Consider the following 11,387-nt stretch of genomic DNA (forward strand, 5'->3'; position numbering starts at 1 on the left):
TTTCCAATGATGCCTGAGCATTCTAGTTTTGGTAGCATCAGTCTGTGAGCTTTGAGGTCAACTACAAAGAACATCTTTGTTATTAGAATTCCCCCGTATATCCGCTGGGAGATGACAGTCTGGGTTGTCACTTTATCTTCTACCTTCTATACCATTATTTTTGTCCAGATGTTTAAATAATGTTTATGCAAAGTGCACCTGTTTCAATCTGAGCAGATCAGTGTTGGATTTTAGACCAACATATTACACTTTTTGCTGCTATTTAATTTATCTTATTCAACAGAAGAAATGAAGAGGTGCAGTGTAATGTCAAGGGATGTGGCTTATTTAGCAACAGCAAAACCAGCTATTTTGAGTTAGGGCTTCATTTGGGGTGAAATGTCTTTTTCCCATGTTGTGTAATTTTTAAGTAGCTGCTTTGTGAAAACATCTGCTCAAAAAAATCTTTTGACATTTCAGACATTTTTAATGTTTCTCCTCCCTTTTACTCCTTCTACTGGCATGACTAGGAGTTCTTAGTTACATACAAATGCTTACAGTAACAGCAACTTAATTCAGTACAATAAATATCAGAGAATTGAAGTATTATCAAATAGAAGCAATAGTTACATTATATGCGCTTTTTGTCACATTCCCTTAGTCTCTCAAGTTGTTTTGGTTTAATCTACTGTTAGATTAATACTCCTTGACCCAGATTTTGAGAGGTGATTCACTGGGAATTAAGAGTGCTCAATACTTCGAAATGTCAGGGGGTTTTCTATCCAATTTACATTATAGATGCATTTTTAAAACCTTGTGGGAAACAGGGTATTTTCTGAAGATGTGAACATGGCTTCCATATACAAATGGATTATCTTCACACTTGCAGTGTAACAATACCTAGGTTCTGGAAGAAAATATTGTCCATAGAGAAAAAAGAATTCTTAGGTTGCTTTTAAACATTCAGCTTTTGTGCAGAAAATGAATTGGACTGGGTATAGCTAATTTGGGGAAATTTGGGGTGGGCTGAAAAAAGCAGAATTTAAGGCTTATTTTTCTCACTTACTACTACTGCTAAGGTATTCTTCAAGGTTTGGGCTTTCTGAAAACTAGAGCATTCTGTCCTGCACCTCTCAGCAGTGACAGCCCTCTACCTCATACCTGAAACAGAAACGAAGAACAAGAGTTGTTCATTTGGCAAGTTGAGATATTTGAGTCTTTAAAAACTATAGCAATGTCAGGTCTGTGTACTTGAAGCTGCCACTGAACATATGGTTCTCATATTTACTAGTCTAAGGTGATAAAACTGTCCCAGGATCTCAGACCTTTGTTTCTAAAAACCAACCTAGGAATAAAAAAACAATGGGCCATTGTGTTATTGTACCAAAAAAAAAAAACCCACCTATAAAATGCGAGATGACCTTAGCAATTATTAAACAAAGGAGGATGGCAGAAACCTTCCACAAATTGCTTCCAAGAGAAACTAGAATGTCTATGACGCTCAGGAAAACTTTAAGCAACAGATTGCTTTAAGAAAAAAATTGCCCTGACCGAAACTAGTTCTTTCTCCAGTGGCCCTTCAGAGTGACTCCCTTTCTCACTATATTAAATACAGAAGTGTCTAAGGATGATCAAAAATGCCTTCATGCCAAGTATCTTAGACACAGTAGTCTGTTCCCGTCTGAAGGAGCTTAGTTTCTGAGTGCGCAGCAAGAAGATTGTGTGAAAAACAGCAGAACACACAAGAAGAATGAACAATATGCTGGCAGTAAACATCATCTAGTTCTTTGGTGGTGCTGTTATTATAGGAGGAAGGTAGTAAATTTACTCAAGAATGGGACAAGCTGCAAGGAGAGAAAAGGGAAGGAGAATTGTGGATAAATTGTGTTCAAGAATGATCTGTAGGTATTGGTTTTGTACTGAAAATCAATCAGTACTTTTTGTTGTTGTTGTTAGTCTTTTTTTTTTTTTCCTGTCTTAATTGATATAAAGCGATGGACAAACTTAAGTTTCTCCTAACAGGGCAATTGTAACAGTCTAATTTAAATAAAAGTCCAATACAATTAAAAGTAGTCCAAGATACTTATTTTTGTATAATCACAGAGCAACTTTACATTTGTTTCTCAAATTGCTCAGTTCAACAGTGTTTTGAGGCTCTTTCATTGACTTGCAACTTGTGCAACAATTCATGTTAATACTTTAGGTATTTGATATAGCTACTGCTAAATTCCAGAAAAATACTTTATAAAATGTTAATGACTTTCTGAATAAATTTGTTCTGGTGCAAGTTAAGAGAAACATTAGGGAAAATGACTTCTTCCCCTGTTCAGTTGCTTTCATGGCTCATTCTGCTAATACCAGACTCAGCTGGGTTATGTCCATGGCATTCTGTATTTCAGTTTTCCCTTCTGTTTTCTTAGCAGACTCTTTGCTTCTAACAGTTGAACATGCTGTTGGTTCCTGCTGCAGCTTGGCCCATTATAACTTTTTGTTTTAAAGCTTCTGTGAACAGAAATGAGAAAACTTCTATTTTCTCATTGTCTACCCTCCAAAGTGCTGTTGCAGTTTTGTTTTGTTTTCCTTTTTGAAATGGGACACCTTCCAAATACTCACTTCGTGTGTTGGAAGGCTAAATAAAGTGAACTGAAGAAGACACATACTTCATCCTGTGAAGACATCCTCTTAGGATCTCCGGAGAAGATTTCTGTCATGATTATTCTCAGGCTTGAGATTTTCACTCTGTGGTGGAAAGTATCTTAGGGTCTAAGTGACTGGTGATACCTTCAAATCCCTCAAATTTGGAAGTAGGGCTGGTCAGCCAGTAAAGCGTGTCTGCAAATGTTCTCCAGGATTTAATTAAAGATTCTCTTTCAGATGCCAAAAATAACAAATAATAATGTCTGGAATAGATGAGGTAGCAACAGGCTGTTTTTTCTGTCATTGTTTTCATCCATATGTAACTACCCCACTCCAAAAGCAGAAAATAATTAAAAGTAAAGAGAGTGGAGATTTCAGAAGTGAAAAGATTAGTTGAAGTAGCTGATATATTTATGAAAATAATCTTTATTCCTTTGTTTCATACCAAAAAGCTGGTCTGTGAATAACCAAATTCTCTGCATCTAGCTGGCTTAAATGTTGTATCACTGAGACATGTTCAGCTGCCATCAAACTGATTCCAGAGGGATCAGACTGAATGTATGAATTGCCTTTGCCAATTCAGAAGACACTGTAAAACGATATAAATATTATAACTGCTGAATTATGTAGTTTATAATGCGTAATTTCTTGTCTAATTTCAGACTGTAGAACTAGAGGACAGTTTAATGCATTTTCATATCACTTTCGGGGAAGACGTTCTCTTGATTACAGCTTTCGGGAGGACAAGCCCTTGAAGAAAATGAAAATGTCCAAAACAGTAAGGTGAGATTTTTTTTTTCAAAGAAGTATGAAAAAACATTTGTTTTCAAAATGGAATGAAACTGAATGACTTCTTTGTAAGTGCATACCACTTTTTTCCAGTGTCTGCTTTCTTAAGTTTATGATTGATGTATCTCATTCTGACACTTCTGCATAGCTGCTAACAGTAAACCACTTTTTTTTTCAAGCTGATTTGTATAAGACCCTTTGTGAGTGACATAGTATAGTGCTTTTGTTCTTCCTGTGCTTTTCATGAAAAAACTCAGTGATGAAGCATAATTTGGGGGATTTGGAATCCTGCATTCCTACTGTGCCTGCAGTAACCAAAGTAAATTATTTCCTTTCCTCCTTGGAACTGCTAGGGCCTCCTGTAGAAATAGGATGAAACCAAATGTTCATAACGCTAGCATAAAAATTTGTGATAATGGTAGGGATTGCTTCTAGTACCAAAATACTCAGAGCAGGAATGGAGAACAGTAGCGCTACAGACAATGTTGTTTATAACTCCCTAATCCTCAAAATACTCTAGCAAGGAAGTAAATCACAATGTCAGTCACAAATGATCAACTGCACAGGGTCCCTGCAATTTCCAGGGAATCAAAACTTATCTATGAATTAGTGAAATGAAATTAGTTCTGCTCAGACCAAATATTTCTTGTAAAGATCCTTCATGAGGAGTGAATTTGAGACTCTCTTGAATTATAGCTCTTTCCATATAGCATGTGTTCTTTTAGCAAAGAAAATTATCTACTTGACTGAGATGACCAGGTAGTCTACCCACTCTGGCAAGGAAAGCAGCTACACAGATAATTAGACAGGTAAATTTATTTCAGCAGCTTCAAATACTCATGTGAGTGTTACAGCACTGAAGAAAGACCACCATTGTATTTCACTTAATTGATAGGAAGCTGTCCTAAAGTAACAGAGCCTTGAAGCGTTTAGGATTTTAGACAAGAGAAGACAGCAGCTAAGTATAAGATTATTTATAGACAATAGAAAAAGAAAGGTTCTTTTGAAGTAATCCTTGAAGAAGGATGTTTGCAAATGAAGTGTTATAAGTTTTTAAATCTACAAAACAGCAATTCACTTTTTAAAGATGCTAGTCCCATAATTCTAAAACTGTAGAAGGGTTTAAATAAAAATGAAAGCAAGAAAAAAGAAACGCTTGTATCTGAGAAGCAGCTTGTTTTTGTTAACTCGCTGTTTGACTGTGTTTCAGAAATGAAGCTTAAAAATCTACAACAGTCCAATTACTAATTAGGACTACCAAATAGTAAAGTTACAATACTTTATTTATAGCTTAAATAAAGCTAAGGCAATCTCAGTCCTTTAACATTCTCACCAGCTCCCATGCTCATTGTTGTATTTAAATTGCATTTTGGTGAGAAGATTTTTTTCTCCTTTTTTTCTTCTCATTTTCAATAACTTGAGCAGGTGGGGAAGATTAAACTTTTTGTTATACAATAGCAGCTGGTTTACTTGAATTTTGGCATGTTATGTTGTTTAGAGTTCTTTTACTTTAATTTAGATGAAAAACTATGGGAAACTAAGTAGCTTGAACACCTGCCAATAAGTGCTGTTTTAATTTATGCAAGAAGTTTATAAATCATGAGCCCTATTATATGAGAGAGGATTTCTTTGCCAGTTTATTCTTTGGGTATCTCTTAGCTCTGGAGAAGGCATGCTAACAAAACAGGAATGCTTGTGTGGATTCAAGGATCTTAATGTAATAAGTGACTTTAGTAATTAGTGTTATCCTTGTTTTTGAATACATGTTTTCTTAAGTGGTGCCAAAAAATATATTATTAGTTATGGACAGTTCCTTTGATAACTGTTGCCCCTCAACAGTTTGAATTGATTAACACAATTCAGTCTTGTACATCTCTTATCAGATAACAGCTGGAAAGTGCTATAGATAAAAGACTGTAGATCTTGTGTACGATAATCAGTATTGATTTCAAATTGTTAGTTAAAATGGGACACAGGAATATGTTCATATCTAAAAGTACTTCTCATTTATTTATAAAAAACAACTTTTTCCTTCTTAAAGTCATATTTCTTTAAAGACACGCTTTGCTAATGGGTGTATAGAGGGAGAAGCTATGAATCTGAATGCGAAATGTGAATTTCATGTTTGGAAGTAACACTTTTTAAGACTCACTTTTGTCTGCTTTCATATTGGAGGCTCAAGAGAGATCTCAGTGAATTTAAGGTGATACTCTACAGTGTCACTGATGACAACTTTGTTTGTCCCCCTGCATGAAATACATACATTATTTTTCTAAGTAGAAGAAATTCCCTGTTGCTAGTGGTACTAATAATAATCCACAGCTCACCTGACCTGAGTCTGTCTTCAGCACCAGTGGGTCTCGTGTGCTGTTGTGGTTCATACAGTTCCTACATTTGTTGGTTGCTCTTCTTTTACATTTTTGCTAAGTGTTCTAAAATATCTAGCCAAATAAAAATAAGTTAGATTAATATCCTGACTTGGCATTCATTTGTTGCAGTTCTGTGAAACAGAGTAAATATTTTCGTAATGCCACATCAGCATCTAATGAAAATACAAACATGCCCGCAGTGAATGACTTCAAAGAATTCGTTTTGGAAATGCAAAAAACTATTTCAAGCCTCAGAAACCAGGTAAGGTGCTATAGTGGATAGTTTCTAATTGTACATTTAATTTATAATGTTTTCCTAACATCACTCTTACGTTTTTAATATTTAGACATCCACTGCAACCAAAAACCACCACATATTATCTCAAACAAAACACAACACAGAACATGGTGTGTTATTATTATTTCTATGTTCTTTTGAAATCTTACTGAAATATTCTATAATTAGACCCTCTTGACTTTTGAACCTGAAGCCTTGTGTAACCATTGTATGCTAAACATAGAATTAGTCTTTCTCTAAAAATTTGTCTGTATAGTTAATAAAATCTTTTTTTCCTACCTGAAATGTATGGAATCTATGTAAAACTGTGATTAAAATGTAGACTTCATAAGAAGTAATACGCCAGACTACAGCTATAAACATAGTTAAGGTCTAGATCGCTTAAGGAAGACTTTTACAATGTGGCATAAAGAAACTCTTTATTCAGAATAACTCAGCCATAGTGGAATTCCGTTTTGAAAATGTATACCATGCAGGACAGAAAAATCCAAAGTAGGCCAAAATGTTTGCAGCTTTTCCATGTAATTTCTAGATACAAATCTTATATTTATTTGCACAGTAACTTGATTTGATCTTTGATGGTATTATGTCGTCATTGTTGTACTCATCTTCAGTGCTCCCATTTTGACAGCAGAAATGCTATGTTAAGACTTATTACATTTCAGTCAGTTCTTCTGTCTTAGTTGGATGTAAAGAAGACTGAGAGATTATTAAAAACTGTGCCTTCCTAATTACTGTTTCCAAGAAGCACACAATCAGCAAGATAAAATAATCATGTAACTCCTTTTTTTCATCATTAGGGAAAAAATAGAGATAGTAAAAAATCCAAGCACACATTTTTAATTAAGGTTTGGGGTTTTTTATTTCACCCCCTTTACATTCAGACATTTTTGAAAGTTTAGATTTGTCTTTCCGTATATGTCACATGTAGTTTGCTTCTCTTTGTATGCTCTAGTTTTATATTCCAATGGAAAGATGTATCTTCTGTTAGTTTTCTTTTGAAAGGCTGTTTCCATACATATTACCCGTTTCCAATCTTTTAGCGTTATGAAAACTAAGTAGTGAGAAGAAAAACCCAGGCAAGTATTAATCATGGATTATGTAGCATAAGAGAAAAGACAGAATACCTTGCACAAATAAAAACCTTTCTTTGATTCAGTTATTAACTTTTTTTTAATGTTTTCAGATTAAAAAACTTGAATCGCGCCTCAGTAAAACTGATTGCACTGATGAAAAGGGTAAATCATATTCCAGCAATGAAACCTGGAAAAGGGACCCTTGTACTGTGTGTGAATGCAAAGTAAGTATGCAGAAATCCGTTCTGAGATAGAAATCATATTAGGTTCTGCTGCTAAAACAGCAGTTCCAGTTTTGTGCCTGCTAATTTCTGGGTAATAGTTGCTAATTGTTTTTTTATGGATCTTCAGTTATTTGGTGCAAAAAATATTGTTCAGGTATCACTGCCCTTGACACTGGTTTTCAATCCAGCCTTTATGTACTTTTATTATATCTCCATTTTCACTGATGTATAGTTGTACTGGCAAAATTAACTGCAAAGTGAGAGACTTCTTGAAAAACTCTACTAAAATGCATAAAAATCAATAAAAGCTTATCTAACTTGGAGCTAGATTTTAATTTTCTTTTATCATGGTGAAATTTTTTAAAAGGTAGTAAAAGAAATATGTCAGTACTTGGTATCCCAGAGTTTCATGCCTCAGCATTAGATAAAATGGTATACTGCTCCATTAAAGATGGTATAATACAAAGAGCCTTCTCAATATAAGTTTATGCTGAAATAAACTACGTGGAGTTAATAGTAGTAGCCAAGATCTTAGAGAGGCTGAATGAGAACGTGTTCTTCAATAATATGAAAAAGGTATTTCTTGTTTGGAACATGTAGCTAAGTATGTTCTGGTTTTGTTACTTTTTTTGCTGACACAGGTTGGTCAGATTACCTGTTTTGTAGAATCATGCCTGCCGGCTGACTGCGAAGCGCCCGTGAAGGTTAAAGGAGATTGTTGTCCAGTCTGCCTAAAACAAAATATCAATAAAAAGAAGCCATAAGTCTGCTTTTTAAGAATTTAGGGTGCATACTCCTCAAATCATATTGATGCCTGCTGATGGCAAAACCAGGTAACTACAGTCTTAACAACAGCAAGAAATGAAGATTTACAATATTCTAATGGTGCTGTAACAGTATAACATAATGTATCATTTTATTTTCTGCCCATGAAGGTAATCACAATGCAAAAATTAATGAAAGGGAAATTAGCAAACAGGTCAAAGTTAATTGTGTGTTAAACTTCTCAGGTTAGACAAACTCAAACTGGTGCTACTTTAAGAGAACACTGTCAGGTAGTTTTAGGTACCCAAAATGACTGGGCTTAAGACTTACTCTAAAATAAACACTTTGTTTCCTATCTTTAATTAGCAACATTAAAAGTTTACTATCCCTTTTCAGTACCAGTCTGACTTGATATTTAGCTCTTTGTTATTATTTAGTAAATGCAGGGAAAAGGAAAACACAAGGTCACTGTGCCCAAAGCAATGCCATAGAGGGCCAGTTTCTGCAAACACCTGTGCATGGAAATTCTGTTGAATCACACTATCATTTCTGCGGCTGGGCCAGCAAGGAAATAAAGAAAACTACATGACACCTTTCAACGTTCTTTCGTTAATTCAAGGAGCAAAATTAATCAAAATTTTCAAACCGAAAAAACTAGAATTAGTAAGGCAATAAAAATAAATGTAATTGGAAGATACAAAAAGCAACTGAATGTATATTACAGATGTAATTGACAGTGTTCCTCATTCTAGGAAAACATACGTGACAGAGTAGCATTTGATCTTAAAATGAACATAATCCTTTTTGTCAAAACATATGTAATTGCTTGGCAACCTTTTTTTTTTTTGCTCGTTTCATTTATTTTAAATCATTGTACATCCAGTCCAGTTTAAAGCATGCTTCTCTTGAGCTCAGATCAGCTCACGTATTTGTATGGCCCTGTTTTGAAAATGTGAAAAGATGTCACATGCCATTTTGTGTACAAAGATTCCTACTGATTCATTGTGCATATTGTCAATCGACATATGTTCCGGATTATATTGTGGCACTGTTTGTTGAAAAAAAGAACAATCAAATTCAAGCATCATGATTAATTGTGGATTGACTACTTTTTCTGACAAGGTATTTGATATTTTAGGTTTTTTCCAGTTTCATCTAATGCATATATATTTTTACCTCAATATTTTTATCATTCATGTTAAAAATGGTCTGCCAATGGACTTTATCTCCCATTTAATAAATGTTCAACGTTATAGAGTATATGTCTACACTAGCATTTCAAAGTTGTGTACTTTTTAGAATATAAACTGCACATTTTTGACCAGGAATTATATATTATATTCAGTGAAGGACAACTATCATACCTCATTTTACAGCTTTTTTGTGTTTATTCAGAATTGATTCTCTCCCTGAATACTTAATATGTTAGAATTTATGGCTCTGTCTGTCCTTAAGTCCGAAGTCAGGACTAACTAGAACCAGAGCTATTCTTTAGTTATATAGTTTACTGCCTTCTGAGTTTATTATTCAAATTTAGGGAACAGAGATTTGGGTATCAAAGAAATCTGCACAAAATTAAACATTCTCATTGTAAACATTTCAGATTATGCAAACAGACTGAATACTTAATTACTGCATGGTAGATCAAATACCTATCTAATAACTAACCTAGCACAGCAATAAGAGTTCCACTATAATATTTTGGCACATAATTTCTCTGATTACTAACATTAATAATTTCTAATTTGATAAACCGATACCGTGACACACACTCAAACTTTGGTGTATCTTTAAACCTTACTACAGAAACTTGTTTCATACTATGGTAGGAGCAATATGTACATGTGAGTGGTGTGTTAAAGGTGTGTGGTAGAGGTACACATGGAACTACAATTTATATTTTTAAGAATATTTTAATTGATTTTATATACAATGTTTTGATTTATGTAATTTTCTATGTTAATACTTTTAGAAATTGTGTGTGGCGAGCATGTTTGAGTATCATATGGTTCCTAGAGGTTGTCATTCCTGTATTTCTTTGATACTCTGGTATTTTGTTGACTTTTGTTGAGAGTCCAAACCACATGTCTCGTCCTGTTAATTCCAACTCAGATGGAACTCCCATTGACCTATAGCAGGAATTCCTCAAAGAGGAAGGATTGCGGAGCTAAACCAAATATAATTTAACTGTCTAAACAGTTAAATAAGGCAGTAATACATCCAGCTGGTTACTACTTGCATTCTTTATTCCAATTTTATATTAAATAAACTTTCTCAAGATTTCCGCATATAGGAGAAGAGAGTTTCCATTTATACATTATAAAATAGTACCTTATATCTGATTGTTCCTTTTTTCCAGCCTCCAGAGTAAAGTGGGAGGTTTTCTTCGTTGTTCACTGTTTATTCATATGGTATATAAAATGGGCTTAGGAGTCTGGATATGCTTAAACAAGTGTAATATTGAGTTATTTTCTGCCATCCATCTGATTATAAACCATTCAGGAAAAACAGGTCTTTATCCACAGTTTAAAATGTAATCAGTCATGGGTTGTACTAATTCAGTTTTATTGCAGTGTCTGCAGAATCAGCATTGATTTTAACATTTCTGAAACAGTGGCCAATGGCTAGATGACCATTTCCTCAGTATCCACTGTGAGAATATTGCTGTAATATGTTGCAAATTTTACATATTTATTTTCTTTTTTAATGTTACCTAAAACAAAGTCTTTGTTGTTTTTATTTTAATCAGTAAATTTACCAAAGAACTGTTTGCACTGTATAATGAATGCTTTTCAGTTAAAATAAAATGGGCCACATTTCCAAGTAAATTCCAAGTGATTTCTTCTCGATACATGTATTGTTTAGATTATTTGCTGAAGATTCCAGTAGGCTTTTATCAAAGATCCATATTACTTATCTTATGCAGGATTTTCATGATCAAGATATCTGAGAACTAAGCAATGAGCTAATGAATCATGTAGATTCAGTAGGTTCTTTAATATTATGACACATAGAATTAAAATACATATTCACTGTTCTCTTCTAGGTGATGGGAAAAAAATACATGCAGACTCAGAAAGGATATTTAAAAATACACTTATTTCTTAGCACAAATGTGTATTTGAAAACTCTTAGTGCTGAACATTTTTTTTCACATTTTTTTATGGGAATGTCAAAATATTTACATACAGCCTGTTCTTACACATTTTCTTCACATCTTCAAAGATATCCAGTCATGACTTGCCTTCCA

General features: G+C 34.0%; 1 protein-coding gene across 3 annotated transcripts in view; it reads left to right on the forward strand.

Annotated features, from left to right (window-relative positions):
* The window catches only part of PXDN (peroxidasin), an 88,936-nt gene extending 77,974 nt beyond the window's left edge, over positions 1-10,962 (forward strand). For 2 of the 3 annotated variants that reach the window (XM_030037829.1, XM_030037830.1), the window contains 4 exons: positions 3,279-3,399; positions 5,904-6,036; positions 7,259-7,372; positions 8,014-10,962. In XM_030037829.1, the coding sequence (XP_029893689.1) occupies positions 3,279-3,399; positions 5,904-6,036; positions 7,259-7,372; positions 8,014-8,136 (491 nt within the window). In that variant the 3' untranslated portion in view covers positions 8,137-10,962. Of the gene's footprint in view, positions 1-3,278; positions 3,400-5,903; positions 6,037-7,258; positions 7,373-8,013 lie in introns of those variants that run through there. The other variant, XR_003926749.1, reaches the window with a different exon arrangement.
* The last annotated feature ends 425 nt before the right edge of the window (positions 10,963-11,387 follow it).

The sequence above is a fragment of the Aquila chrysaetos genome, chromosome 15, assembly GCF_900496995.4.
Source record: "Aquila chrysaetos chrysaetos chromosome 15, bAquChr1.4, whole genome shotgun sequence".
NCBI classification, from domain to species: Eukaryota; Metazoa; Chordata; class Aves; order Accipitriformes; family Accipitridae; genus Aquila; species Aquila chrysaetos.